The sequence below is a fragment of the Balaenoptera borealis genome (genome assembly GCF_965194805.1).
Source record: "Balaenoptera borealis genome assembly, chromosome: 4".
NCBI lineage: Eukaryota > Metazoa > Chordata > Mammalia > Artiodactyla > Balaenopteridae > Balaenoptera > Balaenoptera borealis.
Window position 1 is genome coordinate 74,296,544 of NC_138861.1, and position 27,182 is coordinate 74,323,725.

A 27,182-nucleotide genomic window follows, 5' to 3' on the forward strand; every position below is an offset into this window, starting at 1 on the left:
ATCCTCTGCCCTCCCAACGGTCCCCCAATTTCCCCCTTCGGGTGTGGGATCCCTTCCCCTCCCCTAGCCGCCCCTCAGGGGCACCAGTCCCGCCTGGCCTCCACTTCTCCTCCCCCTTCACTCCCCGCATGCCTCACATCCTACCTGGTCACTGGAGGTTCCTCCTGTCCCCTTAGGCGTCCATGGTCCCCCACCAGTGCCTTGTAGGTGCCCTAGTTGTGAGGAGACACGAATTCTGCATCTTCCTAGTCCGCCATCTTGACTCCGCCCTACCATTTCTTCTTAAAGCAGAGAACAAGAGGAACCCAAGAAAGGGCTTATTATTTTCTAATGGTTACTTTGGAAAAAAAAAAAGGTTTTTGGATTTAAACAAATTGTTCATGCAAGGGAGTAGTATCTCATTAGGGGACAAGTTACCATATTCTAGAGAGCAATGAACTTTTTTTCTGCCAGCTTAGGCATCAGTTCCTGCAGGATATTCTCTGCCCAAGTTCAGTATGGGTTAGGTGTCTCTCCTGTATATTATCAAGCACCCTTTACCTCCCCATAGTACAGCACTTACCACACCAGATTATCCTTCCTTGTCTACCCCTGCAGTAGAGACTGTGTGTGTTCACCAAACTCGTTCCTTTCTCTTCTGCATACTCAGCTATGTTTCCCAACCTCCTCTGCAGTTAGGTGTGGCCACATGACTCAGCCTGGTCAATGCAATGTGGGTAAAGTGATGTCTGCTACTTCCAGGCTTGGCCGTATCATGAAAACTACCCGTGCAGTCTCCTAACTCTCTTTCCAATCTGCTGGCTGAACGGAGAGGGCTCTGTGGACATAAAAGAATGTGGAAGGAGCCTGGGACCCCGACGGACTTGCATGGGGCAGAACACCCATCCTCTCATCAGCCCAAATCAGACTGAGACGAAACGCGTGAAGAATCCATTTTTTATTGAGCTAAGCCACTGAGAATTAGGTGTCTGTGTGTTTTTGTTAGAGAAGTTATCCCACCCTGACTAATACAATTCCCCCATTAGAACGCAAACCTCTTCAAAATAGAAACCTCCTCTATCTTTTCCACCACGGTATTCCTTGCTTTGGCATAGTGCCTGTCACATAACAGGCACTTAATATATTTTTTAATGAAATAAATGTAATTTTCTCAACATATGTCAAGTACCTACTATGTGCCAAAATAGCTTTAACTTTGCAATGATGTATCAGTAATTTTTGATATCTCCTCAGTGCTCTACATTGAGACTAACAGTAAATCCTTTTAAAAGGGGATTGGGGTCACCTAGGTTGATCGTCCTCCTTGGCAACAAGGAAGGGAGGAAAGAAGCCGACTCTCACTTTTAAACCTTGCATTACTGAGAAGAAGACCCCCAGGGGGGCAAAGTGAAAGGTGGAAGCTTTCCCCCAATTTTTTTTTTTTTAAGATTTTTAGAAACTTCATGTAATGTAATGTAATTTTTATGTGTTTAAAAGAATACTCAACAAAACATTTAACGGTTTAAAAAGGTCAGTGTCAGTAAGGTGCTATGATGTAGAGTGAGATGGGACTATTCTTACTTTTATCCCCAGCACACATTATGTGCTAGCATTGCTGAACCTCTAAACAATGTTTTGGAGTAGTTTTTGAAACACCAGTGATATCACCTGGGATATCTCTTTAAAAATGCAAATTCTGTATTTTTAACCAGAATTTTCCTGCCCAGTAAAGTATGAGGAACATTGCTACCTACCCTGCTTTTTTTTTTTTTAATTACTGTTTTTCAACAGGTTAATTGGAAACAACTTTAGCATCTCCCTTTCTATCAAATCCCTTTCCCTTTTAACTAGCTAATGTCCCTGCTAGGAAACTACCCCAAAATAGCTGCAGGGTTTCCTTCCTGCTGGTACTGGTTGGGGTGGGACAGTTACAGGCCCCTCCCTGGCCTCTGTTTTTATTGTTTTTCTTTCATCACTCAACTGCAAACCATGGATAATTCATATGCCAAATTTTATGCTGCCAGGAACTTGGCCCAGGTTAAGGTATTTGCTGATTTTCTTTTCATCTCAAAAACCACCACTGGAGTTCTCACTGTTAGTGAAAGTGTGAAATGATACAACCACCTCTGAAAAACTGTTTGGCACTATCTACTAAAGTTAAACATATACCTACCCTATGACCCAGAAATTCCACTCCTAGATATATCCTCAAGAAAAATGAATGTGTATGTCTCTGAGAACGCCTGTACCCCCAATGTTCATAGCCGCTTTATTCAGAATAGCCCCAAACTTTAAACAAGCCAAATGTCCATCAACAGAGGACTGGATAAGCAATACGGCATATTTATATCATGAAGTACTATGCAGCAATAATAAAAGAACAAACTATTGATACACATAACAATACGGGTAGATCTCAGAAACATTATGCCATGCAAGAGAAGCCATATACAAATGAAAATATGCTATATGATTCCATTCATATGATGATCAAGAAAAGGCAAAGCTAATTTATAGTGATATGAATAAGAATAGAGGCTACTTCTGGGTGAGGAGAGGAGGCTACTGAGCTGGAGGGGGCATGAGAGAATTTTCTGGGAAGATAGAAATGTTCTAGGTATTGATTTGGCTGGTGGTTTCATAGGTGTATATGTGTAAAAATTCACTGAGCTATATACTTAAGACTTGTGCATGCTATTTAATTCTAGAAAGATGGCTGATTTCTACTACCTTCAAGGGGCAGATCCACACGCTCCTGCTTGTTACTTCCCTGCCCTTTCTTGTCTGGGTTTCCTCCACTCCACAGGCCTCTGCAATTTTTTGTGTTCTTGCCAGAAGTTTTCGGCAGTTGCCAGTCTCTGATCAGTCTCCCTTCCAGAGTTTTCTCTCGGTGTCCCTGTGAGTGGTGTCAGAGCTGATCCTGTGTACAGCTGTCCCTTGGGATCCTTGGGCGATTGGTTCCAGGACCCTCTGCAGATACCAAAATACTTGGATGCTTAAGTCCCTCATATAAAATAGCATAGTATTTGCAAATAGTCTGTGTACTTCCTCCTGTATACTTTAAATCATCTCTAGATTACTTATGATACCTAATACAATGTAAATGCTATAGAGATAGTTGCAAATACAATGTAAATGCTATGTAAATAGTTGCCTGCGCATGGCAAGTTCAAGTTTTGCTTTTTGGAATTTTCTGGAATTTTTTTTCAAATATCTTTTGTTCCATGGTTGGTTGAATCTGCAGATGTGGAACCCCGGGGTACAGAGGGCCAACTATATTTACCCCCATCACCTACCACCAGGGTGGGTTACTAGCTAAAACCTCACTGGCCCTCCTGTAGCCTAAAGTAGCTGTTACTGATCCTTTCTTTATGGCTCTTTAAAATCATCTAACTTCTTTTTTTTTTAAACCCATTTCCATCTTTTTCACAAATTGGCTTCAGCTTCTGGGGACAAACGAAAAAAAAAATTAGTACTTTGATTGGTGGATTTAACTAGGACCACTTGTGCTTTGGGACACAAGACCACATGGGTTTGCCAAATAGAATGAATACCACGCAGAAGCAGCTTGCTGTGCTGCTGGCAACGGAGGATTTAGGACACTAAAGGCTAAGGCTCTGGGAGGCCAGGAAGACGGTTAAATAAACTAAAGTATTACAGTTAGATGATAAATATAAAAGAGAGCACATAGGCCCAGTAAAAGTCCTCACATTTCTAGCTCGTTTCATCTTAGTTTTTTGCTCAGGACTTCATAAACTATAAAATCCAGGTTTTTCAGGGCAAAAGTGCCAACCCATTTGGACAGAATTCAACTTTTGTTCCAAAGTGGAACAAATGATTCTCTGCCCACAGCTGAATCACAGCAACCTAATTCAAAATGAGAAAAAAACTGCAAAGCATAAAATATTCCCTCTTTAAATTACTGAACATTCTGGGTCACCCACAGAAAGGAAAATAGTGGTGAATTAGGAGAAACTAAGGGGCCGTCTTGACTTGGAGGAGGATCTGTCCTTGAGGACAAGCAGCTCTCTTTGCTGATTGCTGTTAATGGAAAGAAGATAGGGTGTGAGAGTGGTCACCTCTTGAGGGAACCCAACTTGCTGAGGAGTCATGATGCTCTAGGCTGGCGGTTCTCAAACTTGGCCGCACGATGGAATTTCATGCGGCACCCTAAAAACCACTGAGGCCGGGATTCTACCCTAGAGATTCTGATTTAACTGGTCTGGGGTGTGGCCTGGGCATCAAGAATTTTAAAAGCTCCCACGTGATTTTAATGTGCCACTGAGGTTGAAAACCACTGACCTGGTTTCTAGAACCCAGACGCAGCAGGGTACTTAGCAGGCTACCAAACATTCAGTAAATATTTGTTACCAATGGTCATAGTAACTTAAAAAAGAATTCTTATTGAGATAAAATTCACAATTTTAAAGTGTACAATTCAGTGGATTTTAGTGTATTCTCAGAGTTGTGTGACCAGCACCACTGTATAATTTCAGAACATTTCCCCACCTCAAAAAGAGACTCTGTACCTCTTAGCAGGCAGTCCCTATTCCCCCTTCCTCCAAGCCCCTGGCAAACATTAATCTGTTTTCTGTCTTTACAGATTTTCCTATTCTGGACATTTCATATAAATGGAATCATACAGTATGTGGCCTTTGCTGTCAGGCTTTTTTCAGTTAGCATAATGTTTTCAAGGTTCATTCATGTTGTAGCATGTATCAGTGCTTCATTTCTTTTTATTGCTGAGTAACATTCCATGGATATACTGCATTTTGTTTTTACATTAATTAGTTGATGGACGTTTGCATTATTTCCATTTTTTGGCTATTATGAATAATGCTGCTATGATCATTCATGTACAAGTTTTTTTTGTGAATGTATATTTTCATGTCTCGTGGGTGTATACATATGTAGGAGTGGCACTGCTGGGTCATGTGGTAATTCTATATTTAACTTTTGGAGGAACTGCCAAACTGTTTCCACAGTGGCTGCACCATTTTATACCTCAGTGTGTGAGGATTCCAATTTTTCCATATTGTTGTCAACATTTGTTATTCTCCATTAAAAAAAAAATATAGAACATGGATGGACCTAGAGATTGTCATACTGAGTGAAGGAAGTCAGGCAGAGAAAGACAAATATATGATATCGCTTATATGTGGAATCTAAAAAACTGGTACAAATGAACTTATTTACAAAACAGAAATAGAGTCACAGATATAGAAAACAAACTTATGGTTACCAGGGGGAAGGAGGGGGGAGAGATAAATTGGAAGATTGGGATTGACATATACATACTACTCTATATAAAATAGGTAACTAATAAGAACCTACTGTATAGCACAGGGAACTCTACTCAGTACTCTGTAATGACCTATATGGAAGAAGAATCTAAAAAAGAGGGGATATATGTACAACTGATTCACTTTGCTGTACAGCAGAAACTAACACAACATTGTAAATCAACTAGACTCCAATAAAAAATTAATTAAAAAATAAAATAAAATAAAATATAGTATGTATGAAGTGGTACTCATTGTGATTTTGATTTGCATTTTCCTAGTGACTAATGATGCTGAGCATCTTTTCATGCACTTATTGGCCATTTGTATACCTTCTTTAGAGAAATGTCTATGTAAATCTTTTGCCTAATTTTAAATTGGGTTATTTGTCTTTTTATTGTTGAGCTGTAAGAGCTTTTCATGTATTTTGGATATTAGACCTTTATTCCATATGTGGTTTGCAAATATTTTCTCCCATTCTGTGGATTGTCTTTTCACTTTCTTGATAGTATCCTGTGATATGTAAGTCTTTAGATGAAGTCCAATTTACCTGTTTTTCTTTGGTTACTTGTGTATTTGGTGTCATATCTCGGTGATACTCATTTTGATAAGTAAAAAGTCACTTTTCTCTCTTTAGCTGGGGTAGGCAGCACCTAAGATGGCTTCAAATCCCTACACCCGATATTCATGCTCTTGTGGAATCCCCTCCCCTTGACTGGGCTAGACCCTGTGACAAAATTGATGGGGTGTCACTTCCAAGATTAGGTTACAGAAAGACAGGCTTCTGTTTGCTCCCTTTTGCTCACTCTTACTCACTCTGAGGGATCCTGCCGCCATGCTGTGCACTGTCCTGTGGGGAGGCCCACAGCTCAAAGAACTGAGGGAAGTTTCTAGTCGACAGCCAGCAAGGAGCTAAAGCAACCACCTAAGCTGCACCCAGATTCAAGGCCCACAGAAACTGAGATAATAAACACTTACAATTTTAAGCCTCTGAGCTGTAGGTTAGCTTGTGACACAGAAATAGATAACTCATATGATGACTTTCTGCAAAGGCAAAATGAGGAAAAATGATAAACTAAACTAAAGCTTGGCAGTGAAGCACTCTCGCCTATGAAGTAAGGCAACTGGAATTCAGGTGCTTAACCAAATAGTATTCACTGAGCCATCACAGCACAAGTTGTCTTATTTACTAAAGGGACTTCCAATTAAATATATATAATTTATATTTAATATAATATACATTATATGTTATATATTAATATATCAAATGTAAAGTAATATATTTATCAATAAAGTAAATATATGTTCATATTATATTAATGCATTATATATTAATAGAACACATTAAATTTAATATAATGTATATACTTATATATTATATTAATATATGCTATGTAATGGAAATAATATAATAAAATACAAATGACTAATTTTAGATCAGTAGCACCTATATCTCCAAAACATTCATTCAGAACACCTGAACCAGTTTGTCTCTTCCCGTCTTTCTCTTACCCACAACTGTTTGCCATACCTTCAAATTGGTGTGAGGTTACAGAGTACAAGTAGTTATAATATCTGTCTAAGCAAAACAAGTTTAGGCAAATGACTTCGTTAACCAAGTAATATGCAATATACATAAAGTGACCATACAGCTCACTCCCAGGACAGTTTTGATTTCAAATCTCCTTTCTTACATGTCCTGTATGGGGTTCAGAGAACAGTTTGCCACACATATACCACAAGGTCAAACAGCAACCATTTAAAATCTTTTGCAGGTTTAGATAATTCAACTGCACTTCAACTAAGTTATTCCATTTGCACCAACAGTTGGGAGCGGTAAGGGTTAATGAACCAAGAATTCGAGGTTCTGTAATTAATAAATCAATCGTAGACCATCTTCAAAGCCCAGAAAGTTTCAAAACAATAGCAGCAACCTAAGAGGTCCTGTTTATGAGTTTAGCTGAGTGTAAACAAGGATAATAAGCAGGGAACTTGCCTTACACAGTCTGGGGAAAAGCCACAGCAGGATCAGGTCTAACACAAATCCCAGACAGAAGGGTTGTTTTGCTCCAAGGAGCTGAGCAGCTGGCCAGAGGGAAGAGAGGGCCTTTGATATCCCCATCCTGGCCACTGCGGTCATTCCTTTCATCTTCTCTCATCAGGAACCCACTTTGTTGTCCAGTCCTGGTACAAAATACTTATTCCACAAAAGCACATGAGAGTCTGGTCTGAAGATAAGAAGGGGTCTTTCCCCTTCGCTTTCTACTCCTTTGCACGTTGCACAGAGAACAATTAGAAAAGCAAAGCCAAAGAATTAGAATCACCTGAGTCAATTAGTAAACTCAATTTATCTTTTTCAGAGCCTGAGACTTATTTGGGGATATTAAAAGGCTTGGTGAGGTAGACCCAAATTCCACAAACGTGGACTAAATGCAGCTCATTTCAGTACAGTAAACATTGCGGGAGTGGCCTTGAGGTGGCAGACACAGGGCTGGGCTCTGGGGTGCAGGGGTGAATGAGGCCTGGACCCACCCTCACTAGATCGGCTGCTCAGCACCCAGCCTCAGCGTTTCATACAAATAGCGAGTCATTATGTTGCACACCTGAAACTAATATAATGTTAGCTGTCAATTACATCTCAATAAAAAATTCTTAAATTGATATAGCTGAAAAAAAGTTAATGGCCTTGACAAGGTTCAGGGCTGTGAGGGGCGGGGGGCGTGGAGAACGCCATCAGCCATGGGCAGTGGAAGCAGGCGAGGAGAAGTGTTTGGAGCAAAGAAGAGCTTATTCCCCGTTCTCCAACAGCGTGGTGCCCTCCCAGTGGTGAGCCACCCAGGGCCCTGGGACTCCAGCCCACACACTGGAAACCCGGGGGAGCTAAATACCACAGCTGCAGGCTCCCTGCGGAGTTGAGGGGAGAATGAATAAAGCACTCATGGGACAACTCACAAAAAAGAAAGTTGATGGGCTCACACACCCCCTTACCACAGATGCAGGGCCTACCCATCTTGGACAAAATTACAAACCTTTGGGTTGGTTTCTGAGACCCTTTCATATTCCATTTCTCACCCCAGTCTCCCATGGGAGGCTGTGGCCTTCTCCTTTCCCCCTCCCACCATCTTTCATCAAAACTTACCTGTCCTGTGTCTCATTCATTCAGGGTTTGCTCTTCAGTGAGTAACCAAGGTCATCTAAGAGCATCACCAAAGAGCACGTTTACGTTTTAAGACAGGCCTTCGGTGCCTCAGCCTAGAGGAGTATCTGATGTGAGGATTCTGGAGAAGCACTGTGGCATTTTGGGGTAGGAGACTCAATGTATTCAGGTTTCTACCCCTTCCCTCCCCCTGCCATAGTAATATGGTTATAACATTCACCATCCTCTTAATGATTTGTACCAAAGCTTTTCTATTTGATGAAAAACAGTTTTAAAATTTCACCTATTCTGGTGAACTGTGTTCAGAGGTATCCAATGTCTCCAAAGGTGGCCAAAAATGTAATAGCTGGCAACGACTAGGAAGGGAAGTCTTACGATGTAGCAGCGGGGATGTGACCATCACGACCCCACAGGAGCGCTCCAGAGCTGTCCTCAAAGCTGTTCAAGGCTAAAGGAAGAACCACCAGAGATTGTCAAGGGCACACCTTTTCACTCCACAAATGCTAGGGAGGACATGAGAAAACAACTCATGCTATCAGACAGTCTAAAATATACTAAGGGAGATAAGGCCTCCATACAAATAAAATACATGGCCGAATAATACTGTGAAATATGGGTTTCTTCCTTTTTCTCTGTAGGGCTCCTTTCCCTTCCTTCCATCCCAGCAGGCTCTGGCCTCATTGCCTTAAGGAAGGGATGTACAAGGGAGAAAACATATAGTTTGAAAGTATTTTTGCTTCTTGTTCCAAAAACTTAAGCCCTTAGGGAATCCTAGGGGTGGGGTGTTATGGAGAAGATTAAAGAAAGAGAACCCGTGTCATCCCCACACTGGAAAGTGTTTTTAACAGGTGGGAGTCTAGAGGGAAAAATGAGAGGTCATGGATTCCAGGAGCAGAAAAGATCTGTGCCTGGCTTTGCAACACAGTCACTACTAGTCACTCCTAAGGGAAACAATCCCAGAGAGAAAATGGTTGTCGAGGCAGATAGGATCAAAGGCAGCCCTGCCAAAGACTCCCACGTGCCAGTCACGAAGGAAAGCAGCAGAAAGCGGGAGGACCTGCAGGGAACATGTGAAGAGGGATGACATGTCTAGGCACTAACCTGCATGGACCATGGCCCAGAGGATCTTCCCCACCCCACCACTCAACATCTTGGCACTCAGAGGCTCCTGGAACCCCAGAAAGACGGGAGGCTGTTTTTCCACCAGCTAGGCAGAATAAAGCTTGAGGTTGGAAAGCAAGCTGAGTTGGAGAGAATAAAGACATGTTTTTTTCATAGACCTGAGTTTACACCCATGATTCAAGGCAGAGAAGGTGGTGAGTGGCCAGAGGAGGAAGGATGCAAGTGGCTCCAGGGCTGGAGGAGACTGGGGTCTGATTGTGAGAACGAGTTTGAATTCTCTAGGATTACAGAGCTTCCACTGCAGAGAGGGGCTTACAGACCTCGTTCACCACCTGAGCAAAAGCTGTGTGTTCTGATGAAGTTAAATGTGTGATTGCTGATCAACAAGATACTAACAATAAAGCATATATGTTTGTTGATGTGGTGAATCCTGTAGTGAGAATTTCTAAGATACAGAGTTTACTTCCTAAATAAATTGAAGAAGATTTGGAACTTTTCTATAAAGGGTGAAATTTATTCCTCTGAGTAGATTGATTTAAGGTTCATGATAGTCAACCAAATGGGAAAGCTTATTTTGGCAACGGATGCAAGACATTCTATTGCTCTCATTTTGTTCTTAATCCTTACGCCCTTGCAAAATAAACAATGCACCTTTAAGCAAAGTAAATAAAGAACTGAAAGCATGTTTTAGCCTGATTTGTGTTGGATGATTCAAGATTTTCCCAAGAATCAGCAATCTCTTTGTCCACCAATTTAGTTTTCTTTAATTAATAGACCTTATTAATTGGGGGGCAGTTTTACATTTTCAGACAAATTGAATGGAAAGTACAGAGTTCCCATATACTTCCTCACCCCTACTCCCCACCCGCCAATTTCTCCTGCTACTAATTTCTTGTATTAGTGTGGTACAATGGTTATAATTGATGAGCCAATACTGATACATTATTAACTAAAGTCCATTGTTTAAATTAGGGTTCACTCCTTGTGTTGTATAGTCTATGGATTTGATAAATGTATAATGATTTATCGTTACATTTACATCCACCCTTACAATATCATGCAGAATGGTTTCATTCCCCTAAAAATCCCCTGTGCTCCATCAATTTATCCTTCTCCCTTCCCCTCCCAAAGCTGGTGACCACTCCAGTTTGCTTTTATCATTAACATAAACAACTCTGGAGAAAATGAGGACCCAATGAATATAAGTACTATTTACATAGGTTTAAATTAAGTCCCCATCTTTATCAGTAGACAAGCTTGTATTTTGTCCATAGCTAAAATAACTGTACTATTTTGAATTCTATCAATAATTGTTTTCAATCAACATTATTTCATAGATCTATTTCTATGTGAACTATTTCTATGTGAACTATTTCATAAATCTATTTCTATGTGAACTCAAGCAGAGTTCACATACTTATCATCTCTGATCTTGTCATAATTTTAAGGATGAATTACTTTATAGTTGCCATGAGTTTGCAGAATTAATTGCCCTACAGTTTTGAGATGTTTGTTCAACTTCTAGCTCTTCTACATAAACAACTGCCATTGAATTGCAATTTGATTCTTTACTCATGAACTAAATGATGTCTTAGCTTTTGTCCACCCTCTTATACAGAGGTCATATTTTACTCAAGGAACAAGTTTTGGGAGATCTCTCATAAATCAAGCTCATTTTACCAAAGGAATAAAGAGTATGAGGAATGCATTTGTAGAGTACAAAAATCTATAACTATTGGAGCACATTTTTACTTTAATGTTGCTTTTAATTTTTAAGCACTATTTAAAATTTTTCCTATAGGGCTATCTCTTAAATTAATAGCGTAGTATTAATTTGGTTGATTGGCCTTATTCATACCATTTTATCTAACTTTTATTCTGAACTTTTTGATTTATGGTTGTGTTTTTCAAGCCCTGATTTTAGCAATATCATAACTTGAATGATATTTTTATAGGATTTATAAAATCTTTCAAATTATAGTAACAGCATATGTGAGAATAGCAATGTAATAAATGCTAAATTTCAAAGAGAATTTCAGATGTCTTCAAATAACCATAGCTCTCCTGACACGGAGGATGAAGAGGATTACAGCTTGCCAGCTAAAGGGGCACTGCCAGGTGCTAGGCAGCAATAGAGAACAGCTTACAAGTCACTTCCTTATGCAGCAAGACAGTATTTCTGTCTCATACCACTATTGTGGGGACCTAGAGCTGATATGAAGATTATTTTAAGCTGAAGACATTTGAGATTCAACAGATGTGGAAAGAAGCCTTCTCAGAGCTTCCCTTATCTGACTAAAAGCAGCAACGTCTGGGAAATGAGGCTGCCATAAATCCGCTGTCTGGGGTAGTTTTATGGCTGCGTTGGGTCTTCGTTGCTGCGTGCGGGCTTTCTCTAGTTGCGGCGAGAGGGTGCTGCTCTTTGTTGCGGTGCGCGGGCTTCTCACTGCGGGGACTTCTCTTGCTGCGGAGCACCGGCTCTAGGTGCGTGGGCTTCAGTGTGTGGGCTTCAGTAGTTGTGGCACACGGGCTTAGTTGCTCCGCAGCATGAGGGATCTTCCGGACCACGGCTCGAACCCACGTGCCTTGCATTGGCAGGTGGATTCTTAACCACTGCGCCACCAGGGAAGCCCATCACCAACTTCCTTATCTCCCATTTGTTCTCCTAAAAATCCATTTGTCTTTCCTAAAGAAACCTATTTGTCTTCCCATAACACCTTTTTCCTCCCTCCCTTGTCCCTACTAAGTTAGTCTATAAACCTCTAAATTTAACTATTTAAAGAGCCAGACTACTGCTTTTGTTGGTTTTCATATACATACAAATAAACCTTTTTCTCCTGTAAATCTCTCGTGTCAGTTTAACTCACAGGCCCACAGACACTAAACGTAACAGAGTAGAGGAAAAGTTTTTCCTCTCTAACATTTTAGATTCACAAAAGTCCAATTTGCTTACAATGCATTTCCACAGCTAAATGCACCCCCTAGCCTGCCCTGCTGAAAGCCATGTGCCTTAAAAACACGAGAAGTTTATTTTGTTCCCTTAAAGCTGCAACTCATTTTATCTGTTCATCAAAAAAAAAATTTGTGTGTGTGGAATATAAGCTGTTTTTTTTTTTCTTTTTTAGAAAATTGAGGTGTAGTTGACACACACTGTATTAGTTTTAGGGGCACACATAATTATTTGATATTTGTATACATTGCAAAATGATCACAATAGGTCTAGTTAACATCCAAGTATTTTCTTTTTTTCAACATGAAAAACTTCCAAGGAGCTGGACAACAGCAACTAATTTAAAGAGGTTTCATCCTGGCTGTGCAAGAATCAGTCTGATTCTCAGGCTATGACTTGATTTTCCTTGAGAAGTTACTTTGCGTAAATTGCAGGCAGGCTGTAGCTGTGGTCTGCCATTTCCCATGCAGGACTTACAACTCGCTGCTGCAGAAAGGCCCAGGGAGAGGCTTTGAAACAGCAGTTTTTCAGCTAACTTCTTACATTCATTTAGGTAAATGTAGATGCTGCAGAATCCCAGCCAGCCGGCCTTCGCTGTGACTCTTCAGTGCGTGCTAGTGCTGCCTATGATTTTATTCTACAAGAGCCACTCCATGTGTATCAAACCTATGTAGACTAGCTTTTTTTTTTTTTTTTTACAATGGAGTTGTAGGAGTTTTTTTTTACATATTTTAGAGATTAACCCCTTATCAGATTAACCCCTTTTCAGATACATGGCTTACAAATATTTTCTCCCATTCATTCTCTAGATTGCCTTTTCACTCAGCTGATTGTTTCCTGTATTGTGCAGAGGCATTTGAGGTTGAGGTCGTTCCACTTGTTTATTTTTGTTTTTGTTGCCTGTCATATAGCCAACATATGGAAAGAACTTAAATGTCCATCAACAGATAAATGGATAAAGAAAATGTAGTATATTCATACAATGGAATACTCTTCAGCCTTTAAAAAAAAAAGGAAATCCTGCAATATGCAATAACATGGAGGAACCTTGAGGACATTATGCTAGGTGAAATAAGCCAGTTACAGAAAGAAAATTCTGCATAATTCCACTTATATGGGGTATCTAAAACAGGCAAATTCATGGAATTAAAGAGCAGACCGTTGGTGTTAGGTGTTAGGGGGAGAGGGAAATGGGGAGTTGCTAACCAACACACATAAATTTTCAGTCCAACAAGATGAATAAGCTCTGGAGACCTGGTGTACAACATTGTACCTGTAGTCAACAATGAGGTATTGTACATATAAAATTTGTTAAGAGGGTAGATCTCATGTTAAGTATTCTTACCACAATAAAACAAATTTTTTAAAATGTTAACCTATTTTAAACTAAAACTGGGAAATGGGCAAAGGAAAATACAGATACCTTGCCGTGGAACATCTCAGTTGGCTGACGAAGGATGATAAAGGAAGATCTTAATATATGAAGATCTCCCGCAGCTTGGAATATTCAGCAGAAGGTCACAATATGGAGAACCCTCATCTCCTTCTTCTGTGAAAAGACCTCATAATAGTCTACAAAGTCCTGGTTCCTGGCTATGTCTCTGACCTCAGACCTCTCTGTCTACCTCTCTACCCTTTGCTCACTTCACTCTAGAGGGAAGGGCAAAGAGAATTCAGAGATCTCATTAATATCAAAGGAATATATAAAAGAAGCCATTCCATTAGGGATCATATTTCTTATAAATGACTCTTAACTGGTGAACCCATACTGTTTCTTTGATCTGTGGAATCTAGAGCCTTGCTACTCAAAGTGGTGGGGTCCACACACCCAGAAGAAACCAACCTTGCTGAAACCTTGATCTTGGACTTCTAGACACCAGAATTGTGAGAAAATAAATTTCTGTCGTTTAAGCCACCCAGCCTGTGGTCCTTTGTTATGGCAGCCTTCCGAAAACTAATACATAGCATCAACATCACCTGGGAGCATCTTAGAAGTACTGATTTTCAAGCCCTAACCCAGACCTACTGAATCAGAATCTCTGGGGGGGTGAAACCCCAAAATCTGTGTTTGAACAAGTCCTCTGAGTGACTCTTGTGCCGCTAAAGTTTGAATAGCACTGATCTCGAGCAGTGCTTCTTCAAGCTGTGTATCAGCATCACCTGGGCAACTTTTGAAAAAGAGCAGTGCCTGGGCCTCACCTTAACATTCTGGTTCAGTTGCTTGAGTGTTGGATGGTCAGGGTTTGCATGGGCAGACCTGGTTTAGGTATTTTCTTAAGCTGCCCTGTTAACTCTAAGGTATAGCCAGGGCTAAGCTCCCCAGGTCTAGAGCCTGTTGGCACGATGTGGAAACCTGCAGAAGAGATGACTGAGTGTAGGCACTCTGGGTAAAGTGAGACAGCTTACTAACTCCCTAACCTAAGGAGCTTCACTGGTAGTGTGTGATTTCAAAAACATACCTTATTCCTTCTCTAGAGATAATGACGCATCCCTCTTCCACCTGCAAATCCCCACCTCCTCTCTATGACTGGGTGATGGTTAGTTTTATATATCAACTTGACTGGCCATGGGGTGTCCAGACTAAACATTATTTCTGGGTGTGTCTGTGAGGATGTTTTCAGATGAGATTAACCATTTGAATTGGTGGACTCAGTAGATGGCCCTCCTCCATGTGGATGTGCTTCACCCAATCCACTGGGGACCTGAATAGAACAAAAAGCAGACACAGGTGGAATTTCCTTCTTTTTTTCTTACCTCATTGCTAGAGCTCGGACATCTCATCTCATCATGTCAAGCCCCCAGACTGGGATTTATATCATCAGCTCCCCTGGGTCTCAGGCCTTCAGACTCCAAATGAATTACACCACTGGCTTTGCTGGGTCTCCAGCTTGCAGACGGCAGATCATGGGTCTTTCTCAGCCTCCATAATCTTGTGAGCCGATTCCTCATAATAAACCCCATTTAGATAGATAGATAGGATGAAAGAAAAGAAAGAGAGACAAAAAGTGAGAGAGGAAGGAAGGAAGGAAGGAAGGAAGGAAGGAAGGAAGGAAGGAAGGAAGGAAGGAAGGAAGGAAGGAAGGGAGGAAGGGAGGGAGGGAGGAAAGAAGAAAATCCCCTACTGGTTCTGTTTCTCTGGAGAACCCTGGGCAAGCACAGATGCCAAGGAGGTAAGAGTATCTTACTAGATTGGAGCAGCCTGACACCAGATTGAAAGGGGGAAATTCAGATGTTCTGGACCTAGTGTTACTGTCCTTAGTCTTGAATGTAATTGGGCATGTGCAAGGCTCCTCAAGAACAGCTTAAGGATGTATGGGGCCATTTCTCCTAAGGGGTTAGTAAAGCTTATATTCTAAGCTTCCAGTCTTCCTGTTTAGGATTTTATAAACTCCTCCATGCTGAGGTGTAAATGCCTGATTAGGTTTAGTGAGGCACCCATTCTGCCCGTGTTTGCATTTTAAAAAGGGATAAAGCCTTAGGTTATGAGAAAACAATTCTGGAGGTGGAATTTTATGCACTAGCAAACTGGCAGGAGAAATGGGGGCTGGACTGGAAAATGATGCTACTAATGGCAATAATCACTGAATATTTATCAAGTGCTATGACTATACTTAGAGCACTTCATCCATTGTCTCATTTAATCCTCACAGCAATGCTGGAGGTAAATTGGGAGAACTTGAACCTAAACCATCTGTGCCTACACAGATCACTGTCTACATTATTAGCATGACTTTTACCCACTGCCTTCAGTAATAGGTTTTTAGAAACTCTTGCCCAGGAAGATGAAGTTACACACAACTTTTGTTATTGTCATGAAAGTACTCCACTGGTCTCATCAATTCTCAAAGACTCCTTTGGAAACCGTCACACTGCTGTGTCTGTCAAGCCCTTGCTCAATCCTAAACAAGCCCCAAACCTATAAATACCCCACCACTGCCCTCTCTTTACTAGATGCTGCTAAAACTCTGTTGAGGTAGGGATCTCCCTTATCTCAGTGAGTTATAAACTCAGCTTTGCTTTGTCCACAAGCTCTTTGGTGGTGCTTTGGGGAGCAGCATTTGACAGCACTATTCTTAGCTCCATTTTGCAAGTGAGGAAATTGAGGCCCAGAGGAGTTAGTTAATTTATCCAAAGACACAGAGCTAGTAAGTGGTGGGTCCAGGGTTCAAATCCTGCCATTCTGATTCCAGAAAGCACATTCCCAGCCATATCTACACTGCCTCCCTGTATTATATGAAATCATATAATACAGTCACTTATTCTTTCTCTACCAGCGATCAACCAAGAAAAATCAACACAAACTGTGAAAGAACGTGTGCCTTCAGGCTCCCTCTCCTTACTGCCTGTGCTATGTCTCTGCTGTCAAGGGTGGTCATAGGCCAGGACCTCCTCAGATAGGTCCTTAGTTGCAAAACCCTCTGGGAGGAGGAGGGGGAAGTTAGGTAAGGTGGGAGGCTCGGCTCTGTCAGTGAGCAATGCACTCCTCCGCCTCAATTCATGCAGCTTCTTGCTAGACAATCATGGGTCACTTAAAAATCCCAGAGAAGCCAGAACTTAAAATGGCTCCCTGACCTAGGCCATGCTTTAAGCTTTGCTGAAGCCAGGAATGTGGTGCTTTTAAACTATCCAAGCCCCAGGGCACTCCTGCCTGCTTAGATCATTACAGAAAACGTGGTGTGTTACCTGGGGTCTGTTACTGCTTTCCTCTGATGTCCACCTGCCCAAGCCTCAATCACCCTCTCCCTGTTCACAGAGCAGCTGCCCGCCCACTGCCATCATATCCCTGGTATCCCGGGGTGAATTTGCTCCCCACTTCACACTGAGGACCAGCTGCTTCTTTCTGCTCCCCTGCTCCCCCAGCCCCCTTTCTCTGTCTCCAGCCTTCTGCCTGCCCTGTCTTGCAATCCAGCTTAGGATGCCCAACATCCTGGAAGTCTCAACAGACCACGCCCTGGCAACAGAGAGCAGGCAGGCAGGCAGATGCATGCTGCTACGGGTGGGGAAGTTTTCCCACCTGGCAGCACCTCCCAGACTGAGAAGAAAAACCAACACAAACTGTGAAAGAATGCATGCCTCCCTCTCCTTACTGCCTGTGCTATGTCTCTAAGGGTGGTCATAGGCCAGGACCTCCTCAGATAGGTCCTCAGGAAGCAAAGCCCTCTGAAGGAGGAGGGGAGAGTTAGGTAAGGTGGGAGGCTCGGCTTTGTTAATGACCAGCCCACTCCTCTGCCTCAATTCATGCAGTTTCTTACTGGCCAATCAGGGGTCACTTAAGTTCAGGTCTGCTGTAGGTTAGTTCACACAAGTTGATAAAGGCACTTAAAACAGCTAATTGAGGGAGAAGTGTGTGCCTGCTCCTTTAGCAGACCCTAACCAAGTAGTTGCTCACAAACCTATGAAAATCAGCTGGCTGCAGTCCAAACCCCTTGCTGCCCGCCCTACCACCCACGGCTTCAGTCTCTTGGTCCACCAGCTTATTCACTGTTTCAGTTCCATCCTGCTGAATAACAAACCAACCCAACACAGGAGCTTAAAACAATCATTTTCTTTCCTGACCTTTCTGTGGGTTGGCTGGGCAGTCCTTCTGCTGGTCCTGCTGGCTCACTCACACGGATGCATTCAGCAGAGGGCGAGCTGGCCGCCGGGCTCAGAGGGGAGGTCTGGACTTGTCTTGCTATGAGGTCTCTCAAGGAGGCTGGGTTTCTTTCCATGCAGCTCTGGAGCAGCGTTCCAAGAAGGCAAGGCTGCTTGGGGCCTGGACTTGGAAGTCATACAATGTCACTTCTGCCACCTTCTGTTGGTCTAAGCAAGTCACAGGCACCCCAGACTCAAGGCATGGGGAAGTGGACTCCACTTCTTGATAGGAGGATTGTGTTTTCACTGGGACTACAATGGGTACCACCAGAGGAAGTAAACTCCATTATCCAAAAAGATGGGAGAAGCATCTTAATATCCACTAATACTAATGACTAACAGAACAAAACCTACTTACCATGTACTGGATACTGTGCTAAGTACAATACTTCACAAGAACCCAGTGAGGTAGGTGTTAGAGATGAACATTTATCTCCCGGTGCTCCCATTTCCATGTGGAGAGGGAGAATTCCCCAGAGAAGAACTTCCTGGTTTTTGCCCTCACCCACCCCTATTTCCTCCTTCCCGTGGGAGCAGTGACTCCTCCGCTGGCGAATCTAGGAGAAGGAGTGCATTTCTTCCTCCTTGAGATCTTAGAGCCATAAGCAGAGTGTGTTCAGCCTGCTCCGGGGGCAGGTGTGCCTGGTGAGTTGAGCCAGAGGCTCAGTTCAGTTCAGGAGGAGGGGGATATTAGAAATCCAATTGGTCCACCAAAGTCACCTTCTCCAAACAGCTTTACCAACTGTAAATGAGTTGTTTTGAACTTCATCTGCCTGGGTTTCTCAATTGTTTCTGAACTCAGGCAGGGAAAGGATGGGTATAATTTATTGGAAACTTCCAAATCTCGACAGCAAACACTATTAGCCCTTTTTCATTGAGAAGTTAAGTAATTTGTAAAAGGTTGCACAGCTAATACTTGGTAAGGCCTCATTCCAGACCAACCACCTTGAACCAGAAACGGAATTGCCTTCACCCCCTCTCTCCTAGACTGCAGGAAGCCTTGTAATATTTATGCTCCAATTTTTCTTCCTTCAACCAAATCCAGGTTAACAAACAAGTCTTTAACACCTTCTCTGTTCCCACTTGTTCACATCTTGTGTGTCAAGCACTTGCAATCTAGAGGTTGACAGAGGTATCCTGACCATTGAAAATTTAATTAGAGTTGACTCAAAATCCCTCCCCCACCAAAAGTGTGGTGAAAGTCCTGAGTCCCTCCCATTCCCCAGGATTTGGGGTGGGAGCACCAGTTTATCTTGTTTTACCTTATTTCTAGTGGGTTGTAAATCCACGATCCTATTTCCACCAAATTATAAACTACCTCACCATCTTGTATGTGCTAGTTCTTCCCCACACTATTCCCAGCCATGGAATACAGACACACTGCCTTGATTTCTCCCCTTAAACAGCCCTAACACCAAATGTTTGGGAGTGAAGCAGACCTAATTGGTGTGCGGCATTGGGGGAGTTTTGAGTTGCTCAGGCCCCTCAAGCCTCTGCTGAGACCTGTAACTGTCCATCCTAGCTCCCCTCCTAGCTTGCACTTTATTATGTAAAACTTCAAACATATCTAACAGAAGAGAAACTATCGAATGAATAGTCTAGACAATGAACCCTAGGATTCCATCACTTAGTTTCAACAATCACCAACTCACAACCAAGAGTCGTTTCATCTATACCCTCATCCACTCCCCTGTTGGGATTATTGCAAAGCAAACTCTAGATATCACTTTATCCACAATTGTCTCAGCTTGCATCTCTAAAAGAACTGCTTTTAAAAGCATAACCACCATACCAATACCCTTCTGAATATAATTAACAGCAATTCTCGAATATCAGCAAATATCAAGTCAGGATTCCCCCTCTCCTGGTCCTCCCTCTTACCCCGTAGCTCCAACCACAGCTAACTGAGATGACTTGCACATGTACACCTGCAGCAGATCTCAGGTCTCGACGCTACAACACAGACCCACGTAAGGACTGCATACCTGAACCTGGCCGACTGCCCCATTGGGCACAGTGGGCCCATTGCCTACAGACCATAACATTTTCTGGAGCTTACAAAAATGTTTTAGTTCTTTTTATACGAGAAAAAAAGATGAACTTTTAATTTAAAAAAGTCTTAATATATAATATTTATATGTTCATCTTTATACTAATGCAGTCATAAAATATAATTTTTAATATTATTTTAAGGAAGAAAGGACCCAGAAAAGCAAAAGTGCCTAGGGTCCCTGAAAGTCATAATACAGCCCTGCAGTTGCCATCTCCTTTTAGATGTCTCAAAGGTGTCCTCTAATCTAAGTGTCCAGAACTGAACTCATGCTTCTCCACTCTTTTCTTCTGGTCATCTCCCGGTGTTCCCTACATCGGTGAAGGGCTCACTGTTGTGGAAAAGATCAGTCAAATGAGAACACACCCAGGCTATTTATTCAGAGCCTGCTATGGCCAGGGAGTCAGCCACCATCACTTGCAGGTGGCAGAGACTCAAAGGCAGAGGAGTGGGACAGCTTTATAGTGGGGGGGGGGGGAGGGGGGCAGGGGACAGAGGCTTTGGGAATGCTCTGTTAGACCCTGTTGGCATGGGGAAGGTGGAGACCGCCTAACTAGAAACAGGGCATCCTAGGCGATTGGCTTAGGGAGTATATTTGGCTTTCTCTACTTGGTCCTGAGATGAAAGTGGGGGCAACAAATAGGTATCAATTGGGACCACTGGCCAGATCCTGACCATTCTGGGCTGATTGCTGCAGAGGCTGTGGTTTGGATTCCTGACCTGGTTGCTGCAGAGGTAGTGAGTCAGAGTTCTACTGTCATATATGGCCTGGCCATTGTCCACTTGTATATTCAGACCCTCACTAACTATCTTGTTTCATAAGTTAGAAATCGAGGAATTATCTTGAATGCTTTTCTCTCCCCAATCCCACATCCAATCCATCACCAAATCCTGTGAAAATACACCTCCTCAAATATCTCTCAAGGCCTGTCTCTTCCTTGCATCTCCACCATGGTACCACCAAACTATTTTCATCTTTCATCTGATCTACTAAGTAGCCTCCTAACTTGGTCTACCTACCTCCACTGCCCCCTCCCCAATTTATTTGTAGAAGTAATGTTTTCAAAAGGCAACCATGGTTACATTATCCTCATGCTTAAATTATTTCAACAGCTCCCACTGGAAGACTAAAATCTTCAAGGTGGCCTCCAGGGCCCTGTACAGTCTGGCTTCCATCCTCTGCCTCCTCACTGATCACACAACCCCTTTTTTCTTCCCATCTGAGCCACGCTGGCCTTTCAGTCCCCAACACCTCTACCCATCTGCCACAGGGGATTTACTGCAAGGCTGTGCACAGCTCCTGAGTCAGATGAACAGGGGAGGGCCGCGGTGGGGGCCAGGGCAGCTCCAGGTACAAAAGTAGGAGGAGAAAAGTGAAGTCTCATCAGGGCACCACTACTGGGAACGACTGCCTCCAACTACCCCTGCCTCTGCACCACTCTGCCCATGATCCAAAGCCCCAGAGGACAGTTCAATGAGCTGGCTCAGGTCACATGCCCATCCCTTGGCCAGGGTACCTGGAATAAAAGTCTCAATAAACCTTTATCGATGAAGAGAAATCCCCAAAAGAAAATTGGGAGTTCTTACCAGAAGGAAGAGGAATGGGTGCAGGGTCGCCCCCAAATCAACAAATATCCACTAACCACATTTCCCACTACCTGGACTGATTTCCTGTCCTTTCTTTGTTAGTTAACCCTACTTAATTTTTAGATTCCAGCCCAAATGTCCTTTCATTAAAGAATCCTTCCCTCACCTTCCCAAGGGAGTCAAAGTTCTCTATTCTGTCATTTTATAGCACTATAACCTCTCCTTCATAGCACTTGCTATTGCTGTATTTTACATTTATTTGTGAATGTCTGAATAACATCCATGTCTCCCAATTGGCTAAATAGCCTATGAGAGCAGAGCCCATATATGTTTGGCTTTACTATGATAGCTTTAGTGCCTAGCACAGTGCCTGGCAAAGCAAAGACATCAAACAAACATTCATTTAATGTATGAATCAAGCCATAAAGATATTTCTTTTCCTAGTGATATGAATTATGCCACTCCCCCCTTAGAAGGCAAAAGGAGCTAAATTTTAAACAATTTTTTCCAATTCATACTTTATTACATAATGTTCTTATTTACTCTTTACAATAATGCCACAGGAACTCACTTTATACATAAAGAAACTGAGGCACAGGGAGTTAGGGAATTTTTTCAAAATCACATACCTGGTAAATGATCCAGGTGGGATACAAACCCAGGTCTGATTCCAAAACTCAAGTTCAAATCCACCATATGGTGTCATATACCAATTTCACCTCAAAAAAAAAAAAAAGTGGTTGAGGTAAAAATATATATATATATTTTAAATTATATAATTATATAATCTATATAGTTATATAAAATTCTTCCTCCTAGTTCCAAAAGAAGCTATTTAGAATTGCTACTAATTTTTAAAACAATCTGGAGAGACTGTTCAACATGTTTAGTTTCAGTCCTTCAGATAAAAATCCAGAGTACCGAACATTTCATTGATTGTTCAAGAAAAGCATTAACTCCATGGTTAAATCATTATAAAACAACACCTGGATGATTCATAGTTTAGTACTTTTATAGTTAAATAAAGGTACATAACTTCTAGTTCTGTTTTTCAGTAAGAAATCTAAACAAAGTAGAATGTCTTCTCTATCTCTTCTTATAGTATAATTGAAGGTAAAACTAATAATATTTGGGAATTAAAGAAGTTAAAATTATTACTTAAATGTGAGGTATTTCTTTGATATTACTTTTCTTTTTTTTTAATAGATTTTATTTATTTTATTTTTGGCTGTGTTGGGTCTTCATTGTTGCGCGCAGGCTTTTCTCTGGTTTTGGCGAGCAGGGACTACTCTTCGTTGGGGTGCGTGGGCTTCTCATTGTGGTGGCTTCTCTTGTCACAGAACACGGGCTCTAGGCATGTGGGTTTCAGTAGTTGTGGCACATGGGCTTCAGTAGTTGTGGCTCGTGGGCTCTAAAGCGCGGGCTCAGTGGTTGTGGCGCACAGGCTTAGCTGCTCCACAGCATGTGGGATCTTCCCGGACCAGGGCTCGAACCCGTGTCCCCTGCATTGGCAGGTGGATTCTTAACCACTGAGCCACCAGGGAAGCCCCTTACTTTTCAATTATAACTACCACAGTAATAGTGGTCAATTATTACTCACTAGTACACTAAGTTTAGTAAAATACAACACCCATTAACAATGGAATGCTTTCCTTTTTACCTCCCTGTAAAAGATGCTGTTATTTATTAAATAGAGGTATTCATTTTGGCACTTTAAGGTCAGTTGACTTTCTTCATACAAATTTTACTACTACCTTCTCTTTTGAGTATTTAGATGAATATATTTAATTTTTCCTACTGTTCAAGAAATCAAAACATATTTTATATCAGCATTTTAATGAGCTTTGCTTTAATTATTAATTCAATGTGAAGTTAGTCTATACTTGAGTTATGAAAATAGAAAATAATTATTCAGATGCTTGAGTTAGGGGTGCAATGATAGACAAGTATAACAAAATGCTGTTTAATTAAACTTATCTAGTGGGAACTTTGAATTAAGCTTTCATTTTGTTTGTTTTCGAGAACCAGAGGAGGGAAGAAGGGAATATTATCAGGTAAGGCAGAATAAAACAGTTTTAATGTTCATCCTTTGTCCTGAGAAATTTCAGGCCTTCCTGAACTAGTGGCTTTGAAAAATGTCCTTTGATAGTTTAGGCAGACCATGAATAGTCTCATTGATGCCATATTCCAAAATGAACAATCTTAACTTACCTAAATTTCACAAATCTAATAATAACATTCTCCACCTTTCTCCTAACAGGGAGCTGAAAATCACTCCAAGGCTTAACAGAGACAGTTCATACAGTAGTCTGGGAATAAAAGCTGCAGAAAGGTGGACATTTGCAGCTATTACACTCGACAGCTAAAAGGGGTGAGAAGACATTTGAGCTTCTTAGCAAAGTTATTATAACTTTTGGTAGTTAATCACAGGCCTCTGTAGTATTCCTCAACGAGATTATTTAATTTTAATTTAACCACTTCTTTAAAGGATTTAGGAAGTTTTCAATTTACACGCAAACATGTAATAAAGACAAATACAGACACACATGCTTATGAACATGCACACACATATACACTCCATGGAACAAGTAAAAATAAATTCAGATTAAATTACCGGAAACCAAGCAGAAGAGGGGCACAGATGAGCTGTCAGTCTCCTGGGGTGGTGGTGGAGGAGGTGATGATGGTGGCAGCTGTTATTGCTTAGTTTCCCGCTATGACTAGTCATGATGCTAGGAATTTTACTGGCTGAGGGGCTCACCATGTTTGAACATTACATTCATTAGGCTCTAAGATCCTTGTATCCAAGTCAAAGGGAGGAAACAGGCAAAAGGTGAATATAATTTAGGAATTTAAAAACAGAATCGTAATTCATGGCAAGAAACAATCTGCTTACATGTAGTTTGAATATCACAGACTCTCACCTTTCTTACTGAATTTTCATAGATATCCCTGAATAGATGTTTCTTCATTTGTTGTTTGTCCTAAGGGCCATTTCCAGAAGCTTTAATTTAAAAAAATAATAACATTCACTGGAGAGTGTGGTCACTGGAGTTCGCATGCCACCTTGCTGGAAGTCCATCTCTTCAGAGTACTCTTTAATGGATACATTTCATCATGTTCTGAAACATACAAACGTTGAAGGTATCTCAGAAATGTACTTGGGTTTTATAAATTTCATGATTTATTCTAGACCCAGACAAATTCCAGTTGGACTTTTTGTCCTGCAGTAATCAATTTACATACTAGGTTCAATTTGGGGCAATTTAGGTGATTTATTCCAATAGTACAAAAAATACACTTGCTGTGCAATCCAAGGATGGACAAATCTACCACGGGCCTATCTCAGAGAACACTGACCATGAAAAGTGACTGTCTCTCTTCCTCTCTGTTGGATTCAAATTCAATAGCTCTAGACTTGTTTATTTTCATTAGAGCTAGGAAAAGAATTTAGCTTCATTTTAATCAATACACCTAGCTTTTTTTCTACCTAAAAAAAAAAAAAATACTAAAACAAAAACCAACCAAAACTATTGTATGGTATTGCCTCTCCGACACTAGTTATCTCTTTAACATAAAGGCCTTAGAGATAGAACTCATTCATCTGTAAAACTGGTTTTCAAACAAGTTCATTTTCATGTAAATCTAGATAGGCCATAAAAGTTAGTTTACTTTGTAAAATACTAATCCATGGAGAGAATAAAGCAAATGAAATAAAAACTCTGGGCAGATGCAATTCGACAAAGCATTATAATGCTTACCAGATGTTTAGCTTCTTCTGTCATTCATGATAAATGACACTGAGCATGAGTGAAGGAACAGAAGTTGGTGGAGATGTGATCATTTAAGGTAACCTGTTCCCTCAATTTCATCTACAGATTATATAAAGCATTTTGACTTAGCCACAAAGGCTTCACCATTTCAGTGTTATGGAAAAGTAACACAAGGAATGATTTCAGTTCTCAGGATTTATTAGAGAAGGCACTGAGGTGAGATCAGCTACTGGGGAACACAGATCTCACTGGAAGAAGAAAAGCAAAACCGGCAAATATAAGGAAGAATGTATCTTCAGGTCAGTCAGAGCAACGAGACAGCCAAGGTGCACGTGAGGAGATAGTAAGGATAATAAGGCAGGCTATCATTTTCTCTTTTATTGCATGCCGGAGTCCCCAAACCTGCTAAAGACATGATTACAGGTAACAGCAGCAGTGGTGTTCCCTAAAGGTCTCGTGTGTTTTGAGGGAGTGGGGGCTATAAACTGACAGTACCAGACAAGGGAACTAAGTCATCTAATATGTCTTCTAGAAACATAATGAGTTTGACTGATGTGGCTTTCCGTGTTTAACGCGTAAGAGGTTGTGCCAACTCATGGATCCTCGGAGAACACTGTGCTTTCAAAGCAGCTGGCTTGACTTTAAAGACTTCCGGATCATAATATACAATATGCACAGGAGTCCTGAAATGGAAAAAAGGATTTGACCTAAAATAAGATGAACAGAAAAGGGAACTAACATTTCTCAGGCATCCACTATGTGTTAGGCACTATATTATCTCATTTTGATTTTCTTAAGCATCACATAAAACAGGTGTCATGACCTCCACTATACATATAAGGAAATGAAGGCTCAGGGAAGTTGTAAGAATGACCTGTGGTCAAGTCTAGATTTGTATATGTGTCAGATTCCAAAGCCTTTCCTCTTTCCATAGAAAGTAAATTCTGGAAATTTCTCAATAACCTGACGATGTTAAAACAAGCCAGACAATCCACTGGTGAACTTAAAGAAATCAATTTTTTGAAGTTTTCATCCTTAACACCTTAACCACCAAATAATAATCTTGCTACTGGGATAGACTCTTGAGCACTTGATCTTACTCCTCACTTTCCTTTGTCAGTGTACAGAGAATGAGTGTCATTTCATTTGATGTTGAACTTTTTTTTTAAGGAAAAATACATTATAAAAATTTAAAAAATCGGGACTTCCCTGGTGGTGCAGTGGTTAAGAATCCGCCTGCCAATACAGGGGACATGGGTTCGAGCCCTGGTCCCGGAAGATCCCACATGCTGCGGAGCAACTAAGCCCGTGCACCACAACTACTGAGCCTGCGCTCTAGAGCCTGCGAGCCACAACTACTGAAGCCCGCACGCCTAGAGCCCGTGCTCCGCAACAAGAGAAGCCACCGCAATAAGAAGCCCGCGCACCGCAACAGAGTAGCCCCTCCTCGCCGCAGCTAGAGAAAGCCCGCGCACAGCAACAAAGACCCAACGCAGCCAAAAATAAATAAATAAATAAATTTATTTTAAAAAAATAAAAATTAAAAAAAAATTTTTAAATATTTTATTATATAAGACCGAACACATTTCCTATTCCCTGAGCTCAAGACTACTACAACTTTTTCAGTTAGGCTTTCTTGATGGTGCTT

General features: G+C 41.4%; 2 protein-coding genes and 1 long non-coding RNA gene across 15 annotated transcripts in view; 1 reads left to right on the forward strand and 2 right to left on the reverse strand.

Annotated features, from left to right (window-relative positions):
- The window catches only part of LOC309627931 (uncharacterized protein), a 197,473-nt gene extending 196,830 nt beyond the window's left edge, over positions 1-643 (reverse strand). For 9 of the 13 annotated variants that reach the window (XR_014244021.1, XR_014244022.1, XR_014244023.1 and 6 more), the window contains exon 1: positions 145-643. The gene's annotated coding sequence lies outside the window, so the exon portion shown is untranslated. The remainder of the gene's footprint in view (positions 1-144) is intronic. The other 4 variants (XR_014244030.1, XR_014244031.1, XR_014244032.1 and 1 more) reach the window with 3 other exon arrangements.
- Positions 1-27,182, forward strand: part of LOC309627954 — a 467,251-nt gene that overhangs the window by 7,743 nt on the left and 432,326 nt on the right. The window contains exon 2 of the long non-coding RNA XR_014244051.1: positions 650-20,400. This is a non-coding gene — a long non-coding RNA (uncharacterized lncRNA). The remainder of the gene's footprint in view (positions 1-649; positions 20,401-27,182) is intronic.
- Positions 20,389-27,182, reverse strand: part of SPMAP2L (sperm microtubule associated protein 2 like) — a 67,637-nt gene continuing 60,843 nt past the window's right edge. The window contains exon 9 of the mRNA XM_082390356.1: positions 20,389-26,217. Coding sequence (XP_082246482.1) covers positions 26,103-26,217 — 115 coding nt within the window. The 3' untranslated portion in view covers positions 20,389-26,102. The remainder of the gene's footprint in view (positions 26,218-27,182) is intronic.